General features: G+C 41.4%; 1 protein-coding gene across 1 annotated transcript in view; it reads left to right on the top strand.

Annotated features, from left to right (window-relative positions):
- The first annotated feature begins 8,863 nt into the window (after positions 1–8,863).
- Positions 8,864–17,658, top strand: part of CDC16 (cell division cycle 16) — a 65,829-nt gene continuing 57,034 nt past the window's right edge. The window contains exons 1-4 of the mRNA XM_045007190.1: positions 8,864–9,111; positions 13,798–13,852; positions 15,825–15,922; positions 17,029–17,067. Of these exons, the coding sequence (XP_044863125.1) occupies positions 9,064–9,111; positions 13,798–13,852; positions 15,825–15,922; positions 17,029–17,067 (240 nt within the window). The 5' untranslated portion in view covers positions 8,864–9,063. The remainder of the gene's footprint in view (positions 9,112–13,797; positions 13,853–15,824; positions 15,923–17,028; positions 17,068–17,658) is intronic.

The following is a 17,658-nucleotide window of genomic DNA, read 5'->3' as shown; positions in this document are numbered from 1 at the left end:
TTCTGTAGAAGCAGCAAAGAATCCTGTGGCACCTTATAGACTAACAGAAGTTTTGCAGCATGAGCTTTCGTGGGTGAATACCCACTTCTTTGGATGCAAGTACTTGCATCCGAAGAAGTGGGTGTTCACCCACGAAAGCTCATGCTGCAAAACCTCTGTTAGTCTATAAGGTGCCACAGGATTCCCAGACTGGTGGTTATTCTATCATTAGATATACCAAGCCAGTAACAAAGTAAACTTCTGTCTCACCACACTGGTTAACAAGAAGTCAAAAATGCAGTCTCCAGCTGATCAGTGGGCTGCTGGTGAGTGCTAAGCACACATGATTTTTTTCAGCACCTATGGTCTGGGCCCTAGCCCAGGGCCCTGTAAGAAGCCACTAAGTCCAGCACTCAGGAATGTATTAAAGCTGCCTCCCTAGGCCACTTCCTACCCATCAAAGTCTCACAGTTTGACTCACACTAGTAAAGAAAAAGAGTAACTGAATCTTCAGCCTTTCTAGGCTCAACAGGCCTCTCTCCCTTCCCCACCGCCCGGGAAAGGCTTCTGCAATGCCCTTCTTCAGGAGTTCTCAGGTAGTTTCCTCTCCCTGCCCTGTCAGCCCCTTACTGAGTATACCGGAAACCCACTGACCGCTATACTTACTTACATGCCTCCAGCTTCCATCCCGGACACACCACACGATCCATTGTCTAGACCCAAGCTCTAAGATACAACCATATTTGCTCCAATCCCTCAGACAGAGATAAACACCTACAAGATCTCTGTCAAGCATTCTTAAAACTACAATACCCACCTGCTGAAGTGAAAAAACAGATTGACAGAGCCAGAAGAGTACCCAGAAGCCACCTACTACAGGACAGGGCTAAAAAAGAAAATAACAGAACGCCACTAGCCATCACCTACAGTCCGCAACTAAAACCTCTCCAGAGCATCATCAAAGATCTACAACCTATCCTTAAAGATGATCCCTCACTCTCACAGATCTTGGGAGACAGGCCAGTCCTCGCTTATAGACAGCCTCCCAACCTGAAGCAAATACTCACCAGCAACCACACACCATACAACATAAACACTAACCCAGGAACCTATCCTTGCAACAAAGCCCGATGCCAGCTCTGTCCACATATCCATTCAAGTGACACCATCATAGGACCTAATCACATCAGACACGCCATCAGGGGCTCGTACACCTGCACATCTACCAACGTGATATATGCCATCATGTGCCAGCAATGCCCCTCTGCCATGTACATTGGCCAAACCGGACAGTCTCTACGCAAAAGAATAAATGGACACAAATCTGACATCAGGAATCATAACATTCAAAAACCAGTGGGAGAACACTTCAACCTCTCTAACCACTCAGTGACAGACTTGAAGGTGGCAATTTTGCAACCAAAAAAACTTCAAAAACAGACTCCAAAGAGAAACTGCTGAACTTGAATTAATATGCAAATTAGATACAATTAACTCTGGCCTAAACAGAGACTGGGAATGGTTGGGTCATTACACTAATTGAATCTATTTCCCTATGTTAAGTTCTCCTCACACCTTCTATGGGCCATCTTAATTATCACTTCAAAAAGTTTTTTTTCCTCCCGCTGATGATAGCTCATCTCAATTGATTAGACTTTTCCTGTTGTTATGCATACTTCCACCTTTTCATGTTCTCTGTATGTATAAAGATCTCCTGTCTGTGTGTTCCAGTCTATGCATCCGAAGAAGTGAGCTGTAGCTCACGAAAGCTTATGCTAAAATAAATTTGTTAGTCTTTAAGGTGCCACAAGCACTCCTGTTCTTTCTGCGGATACAGACTAACACGGCTGCTACTCTGAAACTTGGCCCAGAGTTGTTTCTTAACCCTTTAGGTTCCCCTGTTGGGTTTAATACACCCTCTGCATTACTTCATAGTTACCAACATTGAATTTCATTCTGTTAGCACCTTGAGCATCCAGTGGCACCACTAGAGAGCCCAAATTCCCCTCTCATCCTCAGAAGCCACCAAGCCAGTTCTTTATAGATAAATAGCAGATTCACCATTGGGAATCCCCGTTTTAATTCGAGTTTTGGTACAGAATACCTCAACCCCTTTTAGTCATTTAGATGTACTTAAAATACATGTATCCTCTTGAACATTTTACATCACTCTGGTGTCTATGCTGCACATCATGACCAGCATTTATATTGACTCAGATTGTGAGACATATGGAAAATTCATAATAGAAATCTTGGTACACCAATTAGAACTACAGGCTTTCAAAAAAGAAAAAAGAGAGACAAATTAAAACAGATATCAGTCAGTGGTGAGTTGTATATTTAAAAGAGACTCATCTCTTTTCCAACTCCAGCTTGTCAATAGTGAATGACCAGATCACAATTAATTCTCTGTTGTAATTTTCCCCTACAAACTAATACTTTCTCTAAGTTTCTAATAATCACTGGTGCCCAGAGAGACAGCAGGATAAGAAAAATGTGATGTCAATTAATCAATTGATGCAAGACTGGAAAGTGTTCTGAAAACCAGGCAAAACACTGCACAGCAACTGAGAAGCTCTTGAACACCAGAGGGCAGGAGATCATCTTTTAAAATCTCAAGTCCGATTCAATAGTAGCTCTTTAATTGGATCAAGAGTTCTACAGAGTAGGGAAAATGCCTGGTCAGTCTTGGTAAATGTCAGGATTTTAAGTCCCCTACTTTGGCCTAGAGCATTTCTCCAGCCCTAGATCATGTCTATTTAATTAACAAAATATCCTTTTACTAATACTCCCCAATGTTGAACTATATCCTCGCTTCTATCATCTGATTGGTATACCTAGTAAGTAGTCTAAGTAAGGGGGCTTTGGTGAAATTAGGCTATACTTTTTCCACTCCTTGTCAGGAGCTTTACATGCTCCCTGGTAGCATTAACCCTACATCATCCTTCAGATTAATCATGCTTCCTTATAAACTTCATGCTTAACTGTAGGTTTCTCACAAGACTCTCAGTGGTTTTACTCTAGACAGCTGGAACCAGTAACCTGGGTAGAGGGAAAGCCTTTCATGACTGGCTGTATTAGGGAGGAGAATCTTCGCAGGAGGGCATGGACCCCCTGGCTACTCATTGAGAACTAGTGTCTTTGCTTCTTTTTAATAAAAATACTGGGCTTGAGTCAACAAAAATCTGACCATTTGGAAACTGCACAATGATCAGTCACAGCAGACTGTTCTTAACTCTCCAGGTCTACACTTCAGAATAAATATACATGTGCATCTTGTTAAGCAGAGAATTGTTGGTTCAAACAATTTAGAAGCTGTGCTAGCAAATCCAGCAGTACATGTAAGTTGCAGCAGCCAGTTATTTTCAGGTGTTCTTTTTATTTCCCCTTACCCTCCTTAAAACTTTTTGTCCTAGTAAAAATATGGAATTGGTGATATTATGTATACTGTGGTACCACAGAACGGCCATAGTCAGGATTACTGCTATGTACAGTATGAACACAATGGTTGATATGGTCCCTTCTCTGGAGAGCTTATTTACTATCTACTTTAAGATAAGATGCAACAAATGAGGATAACAAGGAAAGGGAGACGAGAAGGACAAGGGTAACAGTAATAATATGACATTGTTAGAGAGGTTAGCTATGTGCTGAACTTGATAGATATTGTCGAGCCCTTACTCACACTGGTAAGCACTTACTCAAGTAATTCCATTGGTATAAATCACCATCTAGCCTTTAACGACTGATCTGTTATCATTGTTTTTCTGTTATGTTATAGAACAAATTAAATTTCTACTGCAGAATAGCATAAAATAGGTTTCTTAACAATATTGTTATAATAGTATTAGTATGGTTTAGTCACCAGAAAATTATGATGTCATTAGATGTTTTGAAAATAACCCGGTGTTTATTTTCTCTGAGTTTTTACAATGTAATTTATTCATAACTATTTACTTTTGTGAATGTTACTTACATTTTTAAACTAGCCCCCATAAATGCACCTGCCAGCTGATACTTTGACACTCAGGATAGATTGATCACCTTTACTTTCTGACCCTCGTGCATAGTACAGTATGCTTATTCCTTGGGTTCAAAGAACTATAGGAGGATGGTCAAATTTTAACAAATCTGTTTTCAGATTTTTTTTAAATAATCCAAACATTTCTGTTCAATGTAAGTTTTGTAAGCACTCATTACTCTTTGAACAAATCTAAATTTGGCTCTCCAGCAAGGAAACTGTCCCCAGGAATATAATCTGTCTCTCTCTTTTTCTGCATCCTTTAATTTTTAAACAGGAGTCTTCAAACATCATTCAAAAAGTAATTCAGTATATTTTCCTTTAAAAAAAAACACTGCTTTTTTTTGTGTGTAGTGATGTGATTTATTGAAGAATCTTTTGATGTTCTGTAAGCAGATAGATTCTCCAGCTGCAGTTCAGTTGTTGAAACTGGCCCCTTGAGGGCCTTATCTCAGGATTTTATTACCCAAAACATCTAAAAATCAATCAAATATTTCCCAGAAAACACTCAAAATCAAGATGCCTAGTCAGGATAGATAAGAACAGTGTTACACATGATCTCTTTTATAAAAGTTTCACATTAATCTCCCAAAAGAGAGAACAAGTCAAGGTAGACAAACAGTCCTTAACATATTAAGAAGTTATAAAAAGGCACATAAGCTGTTTATGTGAGGTATGACTAAACATTTTCATATACTCAATCATCTTTAATTTGGATGGTATGATGTAAATATAAGGATCCCAAAATGCTCTATAAAATTATATAATACATGAGAATCAGCCACGGCTGAAATACAGCAACTGACAGGGCAAGATGAGATTGCTGTTAAATAGTGAGCAGAAAAATAGCACATTTAGGATAGTAAGACCTTAAGCTAAAGCTTATTGAAGCCAATGAAATTAGTAGAAAGACTCTGAATGAGCTTTGGAGTGGTCCCCAGGTAAATATCTTAACACTTCTTTTCAGTCATTTGCAGAATTATATTTAGCATACATTCTGTAGCTGCAAACTATTGCTCCAAAATGTCACTTTGCAAGTGCATCAAGTCTGGAAGACTGATGACATCCACATGTGTTGCCACAGAATGATACTCAACATCAACCAGTATGGCTACCTCCAGAGAGAAACTTTGCCATCACTCTAAGCTCCTGCTCTTGGTAAGGAAATTTAGTAGCATCAAGCTGGGTACATCATTCAAATTCCCCCTGAATATCTTCTGAAGAAGATCTTTGGTAATTAAATACATGAAGGTTCTTATCGTCATTTTAAGAAATCACTTAAAGATGGTAACATTGCTGCTGACATTTGGAAATTCTGGCAGCTTATTGAATTGAGTGGAGAACCATTGTCAGGAAGGGAATAATGATCTTTGAGGAAACCACATTGGTAAGTCTCAGACCAGTTTTGATTCCAGGCCATCTGGGATTTCTTCCTCCTTTCCTATCACCTGGGTGCTATACTGGGAACTGAATCCCCAAAATAAAAACAAACAATAGTTACATTAATTCCAAAATAAATGTATAATCATAGAGGCCAGATTCCCTTCTCCAGATCCGATCTTTTCTATTGTTCAGAAGATGCTGAAGAGTCAGAGTCTGGCCACAGCTGAGAATTTCCTCCGCAGATGGGAGGATTGAGAAAGGTTTTGAGCTCAGCCTAAACCAGCACAGTAGTTCCAGCATCCACCACCCTTCCCTTTGGAGAGGGGGTGTCTCAGGATTAAGACAGCAGCCCTCTGCTGGTTCTGAAGTGGCAAATTATATGGTTTCTACAGAGACATGCTCAGGTGGTGTAAAAGAACCATTGGTTTGCTGTAACTCATGTCATGGCTGTCACAGAATCAAACAGCTGTACCAGCTTCCCTGGCACCCTTTTCCTACCCCCCGCCTGAACAGAGCAGATGTAAATAGAGAGAGGAATCTACCCATGTGCATATTAATATATATTTAAGCACTGAAATGTTTTATATGCATGGTTTAATTCTTTAATAATGAAACTGAGAAAGTAAATAAAGAGGTATGTAATTAAAAAATTTTGAAGAAATTATAGAAAGGAACCCAATCAATGATACCTCATTATCTCATGCAATTATGTGAAAGTTAGCAATACTTTGATTTACTGATACAAAATGTGTCTGTTGTTCAAGGACAAATTTTATAAAGTAACTGCAAGAGGAAATCCCTATAAAGACAAGAGCCAACTACATATTTATCTTTTTTAAAGAAAAGAAGAGTTAGTTTTCCCATTTAAAAGTTTTAAAATATATGCAGACAGAGAGATTTTTGTCCTTTCTAACTGGTACAGCTATGGGTTTGTTTTGAAAACTATGGTTATGTTTGAAATGTTATAAAAGGGGGTGGAGGAATCCTCTCACTGTAAGTGATAATAAGAAAAAAAGAATATTTACTTTTCAGTTTGTTCTTTCATATTTTTAGATGCATTTTGTATGCTTTTACTTTTCTATGGTTTGATATTAACATTTGAATAGAATAAGGATTAATTTAATGTATTCTGAAACATTTTAGTGATTTTTAAGTATTTTTGTTTTTGAAAGGGTTAGAATGTGAAAGATTTATATCACGTTTAGCTTTAAATATTGACTCAAATTAATTAGGCTTTATTAATAATGTATGCTTTAATTATTTATTTTGAAGTATAGAGGGAAATTACTTAAACTTTGATCTTAAAATTGGGGGAAAAATGGATTTTGTGCAAACCTGGATGTCCCAAACACAGAAATTTAAAAAATGTACTTTAAATATTCAGAAATTGAAGAATATGAACTATTAACATGTATCTAGCTCTAATGTATGTAAAGTTTCAGGACAATAGATCCCTGAATTGCAAGTATCATTTGAGAACAAATGCCACCTGCCACTAAGCTTAATCTAGACACCTTTTTCAGGCAGTTAGTCAAAGTCTTATCAACTTTATTTGTATATGCAATGCTTCAAAAAAATGTGCAGCCAAAACTGCAAAAGATTCCTCAGGCAACTGAACCCAGAAGAGGGCTGATCTATAATGTCATATAAATCAGTGAAAGACAGACATAACAAAGGCCTGATCTCTGCAAAACTTATTGTATACCTGCCCCCAAATTAAAACAGTACGAGTTATAACTTCAGGGCTATATAATCACTCAGAAACCTGTAGAATACCAAAGATATACAACAAATATGAATAGTCACTTAAATTTATCATGCACAAATGTTGCATTAAAAATAATTTAGAACTTATCTAACTTTACTTGCTGAAACGAATGTTCTGCTTGCATCTAACTCTGAGAATATTTGTGCTTGCAAGAGCTTAGTTGCTCCCTTTTCAACAGATTTCACTGGATGTTTGTTATGGTGTATGCGGTTCAATGCCTTGGTCTTCCATTTATAACTCCTGAATTAACTCATTCTCTAGGTTTTTCTACACTTTTAATAACCTCCAGCTTTTCAATATTATCAATTTATTTTATTTTATTTGTGAGACCAAATGTTTGGGGAAGGGTTTGGAGGACGGATGGACAGAGTTACTAATTGTTCTATCTTAAAATAGTATCCTCCTTCCAGATAACCCAAGCATTGAAAGATATCTGAGAATTTACTAGTATGCAGTCTGTGCTCTCTGTTTGCATTTTGGTGGCTGGCATATAGATCAAACATTTAATTCATTGCATGATTAAGCAGATTTTTAGATGTAGCATAAGTTGTACATCTGTATTTACTATGTATTAAGTCATACTGTTTTTAAAAAAACACATTGTAGGTCACTTGCACTTGTACTACTATTTTATTTAGAATATGAAACAAACATTGCTTTGTATTTCTGCACCTTTTCCTTAGCTACTGTACTATATATTACAACCCTCCCCCAACAAAACAAACAAACAAACAAGGAATTGTATTCCAACATCCTATCTGAAGACTATAATTCTGCCATTAGGTTTACCAATATTTGCGCATCTACAACACTTTACTCTGCAGTCACTATAAGGAAATTTGCATCATGGCCTTACTAGTTTCCAGTCTTGGCCTTAATACTATGACATTCTTTTGAAAAATTATTTTCCCCCATCACGTTTATGGCACACTTGACCTAATGCCAAGAAAATATTTTACTTCACATTCCCAACCATAGCTAGCCACTTGCTACGTGGATTAACTGCTCAGTTAGTCTTGGGTCACTTGTGAGCCCTAATCTTCCTTTCCGATTTCACTGCCTCTGGACGTCCATGGTTAATATTTCAGCTTAAATAATAAAAGCACAGGTTGAGCTAGTCTAATCATTAATACCTAATACACAGCAAGTAGTGCAAGTGTGCTATTGCTGGGGAAGGATTTCAGCCCTCATTCAGTATTCCCTGGACCTTTTAAACTGAGTGGTACTTGGCCCAGTGTGGCAGCCCAGGCCTCCTCACAATGGGGGTAACAGAGGGAGAAGAGAGATCCTCTGCGAATAATATCTTGTAAGGTGCTGAATCGTACCAGCCCTTCCCCTCCCCCCGGTCAGGCCTTTAAAGAAATCATAGGATTAAATACATAATGATACCACACCCCCCCCGCCACTTTGGGAGCTTTCTCTTTCTCTTCATTTGTGCCTGAGCCTTTAGGGTGCAGCGGGTCACGCGTTCCCCAGGGCGCTGGGGACGTTCCTTCTAATGAACGCGGAGGCTCTAGCCAAATAACAGGACTCCAGGAGCTAAAGACTGCAGAGAAACGTCACAATCACTGGCAGCGCTGGGTCACAGCCCCCCCTTTCTGCCCCGGGCCCTGCCCCAGGAGGGAGCGAGACAGTGTAGACCCGCCCCACTCGTCCGCCGCCCTCCTCCAGCGCCTCGGCTCGGCGCGCGTGCTGTAGGAACCATCCGCGCGGGGTGGCGTTTCTGGGGGGAGTGACTTCGGGCGTGACACCGGAAGGGGGGACGTTACCGCGCGGCACGCCTAGAGAACGAGGCCGGCAGGGAGTGCGGGGTGCCCGGGCTGCGCGCGTGGCGCGTGACAGCCGGACCGTTACCTGAGTGAGCGGCGCGTGCGGAGCATCCCGAGGCCACCCGGCTCGCGCGCGTGGGGAGATGAACCTGGAGCGGCTGAGGAAGCGGGTCCGGCAGTACATAGACCAGGTGAGGGGGCAGCAGCCCGCGCAGCCTCTTTCTCCCTTCAGCTCCTAACCCCGACCCGGCCTGACGCCCCCTCGCCCTCTGAGTGGCTGCGGGGCCGCCCTGGGGAGGTGCGCTCCGCCGGGCGGGGCCTGGGGTGCGTCTCCGCCCCTGTTTCCTCGGGGGCCCCAACAGCGGAAAAGAGGAGACTAAGGGGGGATATAATAGAGGTATATAAAATCATGAGTGATGTGGAGAAAGTGGATAAGGAAAAGTTATTTACTTATTCCCATAATACAAGAACGAGGGGTCACCAAATGAAATTAATGGGCAGCAGGTTTAAAACAATAAAAGGAAGTTCTTCTTCACACAGCGCACAGTCAATTTGTGGAACTCCTTACCTGAGGAGGTTGTGAAGGCTAGGACTATAACAGGGTTTAAAAGAGAACTGGATAAATGCATGGTGGTTAAGTCCATTAATGGCTATTAGCCAGGATGGGAAAGGAATGGTGTCCCTAGCCTCTGTTTGTCAGAGGGTGGAGATGGATGGCAGGGGAGAGATCACTTGATCATTGCCTGTTAGGTTCACTGCCTCTGGGGCACCTGGCATTGGCCACTGTCGGTAGACAGATACTGGGCTAGATGGACCTTTGGTCTGACCCGGTACGGCCTTTCTTATGGGTGCGAGAGCTGGGAGCGTAACAGTCTGCTCTGGAGGGAGCCCCCGCCAGCTCTGGGCCATGCATGTGTTACTGGGAAGGTCCCGTGTGTGTCGTGTTAAGTAACGTCATGCACCGCATAGCTTCAGGCCGTTATTGCCGTTTCAGGGGTTTGGAGACCCCCTTGTGCACGGCACGGGGTGGTCCCCCCCCTGGGCTGGGCAGGGACTGCAGTGTGGTCTGGTGGGCCCCTGCCTCATCTGCTGCAGCCCTGGAAGGGGTGTGGACAACGAGCAGAGGGCGGCAGGATGGTCTCATGGTAAAGGCTGGTAAATGTTTCCCTGGGGAACTGGATTCTATGGCTGCCTCTGCCACAGAGTTTGTGAGCAAGTGACTTACACCAGCTTTTCACAGGTGGCTATTAACAGCCTGTCCCGCTTTTTCTGGGTGCTTGAAACACCTGGGGTCTGATGTGCAGCAGTGCTCAGCACTCACAGCTGCAGCTGAAGTCAATGGGATGGAGTAGCGCTTGGAACAGATAAAGTGCCATATAATCCGAAGGACTTTGAAAAATCAGGTCTGATTTGTTTAAAATTGGGTAGCGGATGAGTGGACAACTAATCTTAGACATTTTGTGCTTCAGCTCCCTGTCTGTAAAATATGGGGTAATACCACTCGCTTCACAAGAGTGTTTGAAGATAAATTATATCATAGAAATGTAGGACTGGAAGGAATCTCAACAGGTCATCTAGTCCAGTCCCCCAGCTCTGAGGCAGGACTAAATATTACCTAGTCCATCCCTGACAGGTGTTTGTCTAGCCTGCTATTAAAAATCTCCAGTGATGGAGATTCATAAGTTCCCTAGGTAATTTGTTCTAGTGCTTAACTCCTTTCCATTTAGGAAATCTTTGTTACCATCTAACCTAAATCTCCCTTGCTCCAATTTAATCCCATTATTACTTATCCTGTCCTCAGTGCTCAAGGAGAACAATGTGTACCATCTTCCTCTTTACAGCAACATTTTATGCTCTTGGAGACAGTTATCACCCCCCCACCACCACCACCCCGTCTTCTTTTTTCAGACTAAAGAAACCCACTCTTTCAATCTTTCCTTGTTGGTCATGTTTTCTAGACTTTTAATCATTTTTGTAACTCTCTGGATTGTCTCCAAGTTGTCCACATCGTTCCCAAAATGAACACTGTACTCCAGTTGAGGTCTTATCAGTGCTGAGTAGAGTGGAAGAATTACTTCATGTGCCTTGGTTCCAACACTGCTGCTAATACATCCCAGAGTGATTTTTTTTTTATTCTTTTGGGACAGCTTTTTTTTGTTGATTTGTACCTAATTTGTGATCCGCTATCACCCCCAGATCCTTTTCTGCAGTATTTCTTCATAGACAGTCAGTTCTCATTTTGTATTTGTGCATTGATTATTCCTTCTTAAGTGTTGTACTTTACATTTGCCCTTATTGAATTTCATGCTATTTATTTCAGACCATTCCTCCAGTTTGTCAAGATCATTTTGAATTCTAATCCTGTCCTCCAAAGTACTTGCAACTCCTCTGAGCTTGGTATCATATGAGTGTATTCTGTATGGCATTATCCAAATCGTTTATGAAGATATTGAATAAAACCAGGACAGATCCCTGTGGACCCACTCAATATGCCCTTTGAATTTTACTGTGGTCCATTGATAACTATTCTCTGAATATGGTTTTCCAGCCATTTGATTCACCCACCTTGCAGTAAGTTTGTCCAGGTTATATTTCCCTAGTTTGCTTATGAGAAGGTCATGTGAGATAGTATCAAGAGCCTTACTAAAGTTGAGATATATCAGCTTTACTGCTTCCCCCCATCCAGATGTTGACTTTTAAGTATCACCTTATCTTCTAGTTTCTTTCAAATTGATTATTTGCTGCAAATTGCAGATTAAAAAATGTTTTTAATAACCTTGTTTTTAGAGACAGCTTTAGGAAATAGGCTGAGGCAGATAACCAGTATGGAAAATCTTGGCCCAAATGGTAAAAGTTTGGTGAAGTTATAAGCAATTGAAATAAGGGCCTTATAGTGGTATGTGCTGGATAACCTTAATAATAGGCTCTGCTATTAGCCTTGCCTATAATAATTATATTTGACATTTATATAGCATCTTTCTTCTTGAAGATTCTTAAAGCACTTTAGCCTTAGAGATTTCATGCAGTCCCTTCCGGGATAGAGGACCACAACAAATGGTATAGGATGTGCAGTCTGCAAAAATTCCCATATGTTGTGAATATTGCTTCATTCAGATCCCAAATTCTTGTATAATCTCTGACAACAAAATTAATTAATGCAGAGTTAAGCTTGCCCAGTGGTATCTTATACTCTTCCAAAACATCAAATTCAAAAAAACTCAAACTTCTGAAAACCAGAAAATATAGAGTTAAGGTAAATGCCCACGCACCCTTAACTCTGACCTCTGGACCAGCAGTAGCCACTGAGAATTATCTGTGTGCAGTCCAGCTGCATTTACTGTGTTAAGTGCAGCTGTATTGAATATTGAACAGATTAATTAGAGCAGTTTGTCAGAGCTGTGATACAGCGACGTCTTGGGGAGCTGTGCCCCCTTGGGGAGGATTAGCTCCTCTGACTGACCCCCTGTATGTATGATCAAAAGAAAAATGTGCAGGTGTATCTTGGGAGTTCCAGTATGCCTTATTTCAGCACTAGGTTATGTCAATTGTGGGGCATATGGGTCTTCTAGCCTTGGGAATTGTCAGCAGTTAAGTGAGAGATGAGTGTGGTCTGTGAGTTTAATGATAGGTAAGTGAAAATACAGTGTTTGGTGTTATGTGCATATGGGTAAAGTGACAAGGGTTGTAAGTTTTAGCAGATGTGGTGTTTCCTGTAGAGTAGAATAAGTGTCTGAGGAGAATCTGGGGCTGAGAGAGACCCTCTGTCCCACATGGCATGCCAGCCACCTCCGTATCACCCATCTCTTCATCCACTACTTCTGTTTCCAGGATCACTCCAGAAGGAGAAGTGGTGGTTACTAAGATACCGTCTCTCCTTCTGGAGTGGGGAAACTGGGTCAGAAGTATCAGAATGCTGTTCCTACTCCCCCAACAAATGCCAAAACACTATTCAAGAGCATTCTGGCACAACTCAAGCATGGCACAAACCCTCATTCCTCCTCCTTTCCTAGCAAGCATTTGACTGTATAATTTTTTTTGAGTAGTTTGAATGTGTTCTGAATTTTCAGCAATACTCTGATTATGTTCCCCTCTCCCCCAAACAACACTCTCTGACAGACCATGTCTAAATTTCATTTTCAGATTTCTGCTAGAGTTGGGTTTGAATTTATAGTGACTGAGTGTTGCTCAGGTTTAGTGGCCATAACATGTCTTCTTGAACGAGGAGTACTTGTGGCACCTTAGAGACTAACAAATTTATTTGGGCATAAGTTTTCCTGGGCTGAAACCCACTTCATCAGATGGATGCAGTGGAAAAATACAGTAGGAAGATATATATACACAGAACATGAAAAAATGGGTGTTGCCGTACCAACTCTAATGAGACTAATCAATTAAGGTGGGCTATTATTGGCAGGAGGAAAAAAACTTTTGTAGTGATAATCAGGATGGCCCATTTCAAACAGTTGACAAGAAGGTGTGAGAAACAGTAGGGGAAAAATTAGCATGGGGAAATAGTTTTTACTTTTTCTAATGACCCATCCACTCCCAGTCTTTACACACTGGGAGTGGATGGGTCATTAATCTTATCTGTAGCAGAGCTGGCTCTCCAATATAATCAAATGCTGTTCTTCCATCTCTCTTATTCCCAGGATTCACAGTAAAGCCCCCTGCCTCAATTTAGGGTAAATCATACATGTTTGTGGAGTGCCTTAAGTAGTCTTTACAAACATGTTAACTGCTTTGACTTATTTGGCAATCAATTAACTCAAGGTGTGTTGTTTTTTTTTTTAAAGATAGGTTAGACAGCCACCAGTGAGATATATCAAGCTAAATAATATATTTAAATAAACCCTAACATTTCTAACATTCTTTTCCAGCAACAGTATCAAAGTGCCTTGTTTTGGGCAGACAAAGTTGCTTCACTGTCTCATGGTAAGTAATCATTATGTTGTATTTCATTTAATTTAAAATATTAGTTTCATTAAAACTTTTGCCTGTGATCGTTTTTTCAGCTTCTTGTATATTGTTGAGGTTCCACTGTATATTTAATATTCTTGTGAGCCTCTTTGCAATACCATCTACCCAAACAGCATTAGATTTTTGACCTGCTAGAATAGATAGTGTGCAATTTAGCATTCATGCATGTTTAACTCCTGTGCTTGAAAAATGTACTCTAACTACTAGTGCAAGAACTAAGCCTGTTTCCCAGGCTGAAAAACATTCTGTCCTTCAGGGCCAGGATTGCATGGAGGGTCAACTCCTTCCACTTGGAAAAATCTCTATTGTTTGCAAGAACCTTTTTGCAGATTCATAAACACTGAAATTAAAAATAATGATTTTTTTATAATTTAGTCTAGTCCACTGTCAGTGCAAGATTGTTTCCTACAGTTCCTTTTCTAGTGTTTAATCTATTGCAGGGGTGGCCAAACTTACTGACCCTCTGAGCCACATATGACAATCATCAGAAGGCTGAAGCCCTAAGCCAGAGCAGGCATGCCCCACGGGGCTGAATTCCTGAGACCCTCCATCTCTGCTAGGCAGACACCAAAGGAGATGTGTGGGGAGGGCACATGGAGTCACATGCCCCCTCCTCCCCCTCCAGATTTTTGCCAGGGTTTGCTGGTCCTGGTTCATCACATAATGCCACCGGACCCCCTTCTTGCACGGCAGCTGCAGAAGTCTGCAAGCTGGGAGCTGCGACCATGGGGAGAGGCAGTGGCGAGCAGCAGGGAAAGCTGCTGCTGCCTTTCTCTGTGGAGCTAAAGTAGTGACCCCTTCCTGCAGCTCCCACCTGTTTGCCACTGCCTCTCCATGCAAAGCTAACACCTGGGAGCTGCAGGGAGGAGCCACTGAGGGTAAGGGGCCGGCATGATTCAAGCTGTTGTGGGGGGTGGGTTTTAAATTTTTGCCCCTCCCCTACTCTCAGCAGGCACCAGTCATCTCTGGCAGAAGCCTCTAGCCCATCATCCTGCTGCAGGGTGGAAGCCCTGAGCTCCTGCCCCAGCCTGGTAGGTGGAGAAGGGAGGGTGGATTGTGCGGCTTTGGGAGCCACACTTTAACTGTAAAAGAGCCGCGAGCGGCTCACGAGCCACAGTTTGGCCACCCCTGGTCTATTGTATTTATGGGGTAGTAATTGATAGGGTAACTTTTTTTCTTTCCTTTGAAGTCATTTTTGCTTTTCTTCAATATTGAAGACTCTCTCAGTGCATCATGACTCTCTTTAAATATAGTTTTTGGTAGATGCATGTCACCTGGACCAAATTATTTGTCAATGTTCAGATTCTGGAGTATTTCCTTATCTGCTCTTTATATCTGTTTTGCAATGGCTTTATTACTTACCAAGTACCTGATCCTTCAAATGAGATTATGCACAGTGTGTAAATTTAAGCACATGCATAAATTTTGGGATCAGGACCTAATTGTCATACTTCTAGAACTTGAAAATAATATTTTACTTTTGCAGGCACTAATTTCAGCACAAACTTGGAAAGAAAAAGGTTCAAAGTATGTTTTCTGCTGTTACTGCATTCAAAGTCTGGAGTCACCTACAGCATACGTGTGTTGTTTTTCTCTTTTCCACATCAGTTTTATTTCCCCTCTGTTACTTATGGTATGCAGACTGGTGTTAGTTTTTTTTTTACATCCTTGTATGCTGCTGAGAGTGCGTACAGTCTTGGTGTTAGGGTTTGGTTTAATTCTTAAATTTTCTTATTTCTGAGATGTGCAAAGAGATGTATTTTATTTTTAGAGTAATTTCTTTAGATGACTGTTTGAGGAAGAGCAGTATACTGACATCTTTTAATGACCTGAAAATGTCTATACCATGCAAAATTATGATAAAAGCAAGTATTTTAGGAATGTACTTAATGGGGTTATATATATTATATATATATATATTTTTTAGAGGAACCTCAGGACATCTATTGGTTGGCCCAATGTCTCTACCTGACGGCTCAGTATCATAGAGCAGCACACGCCCTTCGATCACGCAAGCTAGATAAGGTAAGTAATTTCAAACAAGAAATAATACTTTTGTTATTTATTTAGAACCATAGTGCTATACCTGGTGCTAAATAGCAGCTCAACTGTGCTAAATGCACTATAGGTTCTTTACCTTCAGAGCTAACAATCAAAATTGAAAGGAAGAGTAGTGACGTAAACTGCATAATGTAAGGTCATGGTGAGAGAATGATCTATAGAGAAGAGTAAAGGGCCGAGGGCTGACCTGTGAGGGGACCAATAGGTTTAGGGAAGGGACTGTGTGCTATTCTAGTTCTCCTCCCACTTTAACTAGAGTTGTGGAGGAGAAAGTGCCTCCAGAGTTGGAGAGGTTCAAAACAATAGTATAGAACAGGGATCGGCAACCTTTGGCACGTGGCCCATCAGGGAACTCCGCTCATGGTCCGGGACGGTTTGTTTACCTTCAGTGTCCACAGGTTTGGCTGATCGCAGCTCCCACTGGCTGCGGTTCGTCGTTCCAGGCTAATGGCTGCAGGAAGCGGTGGCCAGCACATCCCTCTGTAATGCATAGTCCCATGATCAACAAGGTAGGTAAACAAATGGTCCCGGCCCGCCAGTGGATTTCCCTGACAGGCCTTGTGCCAAAGGTTGCCGATCCCTGGTATAGAAGAAATTTACAAACTGGGCTAGAAGGTCATTAGTGATTTTGGTCAGGGAAGTTTTGCTGAGGTGGAAAGGGTGAACCACACTGGAGGAGATAAAGGGGAGAGAGCCGAGGAAATCTAGCAGTTTGAATAGATTACATGCCCTATGATTAAAGTCAAAAGGTAGGAAGGAAATAGGGTGGTGTATAAGAGTGTGCTTGTAGGGAAAGGGTCATAGGGAAAGAGTATCTCAAGATAAGGGAAATGGAGAGGATAAGATAGGGTTAAGGAGACAGGATGATGGGTTGAGGTTTCCCCATTTACTGTCTGCCTCAAGAGTTAGAGACTTGAGAGAATGATTCGGGGTAGTAAGAAAGAAATCTTTAGTCAGACGAAAAACAGACATTGATGTAGGAATAACAGCTTTTTGCTATTAACACTAGGGAGTTTTGTTTGTAGCTTCCTTGATAAATTAAGTATTTCAAACCTCTTTATTTCTTTTAGTTATATGAAGCATGTCGATACCTTGCTGCTAGATGTCATGTAAGTATATATTTTAGTTTATGGTTGGATAAAATCAAACTAAACAAAGCATGCTACGTAAACATGCAGACCACATATGGCACACTTTATGCTAGAAGGGGAATATTTAGAGGTCTAAATTTCGGGGTTGAAATGCTTATACTGGAACTACAGGTTCAAATCCTGTGAGAGAAGACTTATTCTCTCATCTTTGTAGGATGGGTAAACTGAGTTCCATACAGCATGCTGTGTGTTACTACTGAGGGAATTCTGCACCTCAGCACTACGCAGAATTTTGCAGAAATTAATATTGTGCATGCAGAATTTCCTTTCCCCCACAGAAATGGGCTGCAAAGCTGCTGGCTGCCACTAGGGGCTGCTGGACCTGGCAGAGACCAGCTCGCACATAAAAGATATTGCCCGCGAGGGTGGGGGGGTGTTACGGACGACGGAGCTAGAACAGTGGTTCTCAATCTTTTGTACTGGTGACCCCTTTCACACAGCAAGCCTCTGAGTGCGACACCCCCCCCTTATAAATTAAAAATACTTTTTTATATATTTAACACCATTATAAATGCTGGAGGTGAAGCAGGGTTTGGGGTAGACGCTTGC

Source organism: Mauremys mutica, chromosome 1 (assembly GCF_020497125.1).
Source record: "Mauremys mutica isolate MM-2020 ecotype Southern chromosome 1, ASM2049712v1, whole genome shotgun sequence".
Classification (NCBI taxonomy): Eukaryota; Metazoa; Chordata; order Testudines; family Geoemydidae; genus Mauremys; species Mauremys mutica.
Note: the sequence above shows the minus strand (reverse complement) of the source record. Positions and strands in the feature narration are given on the sequence as shown.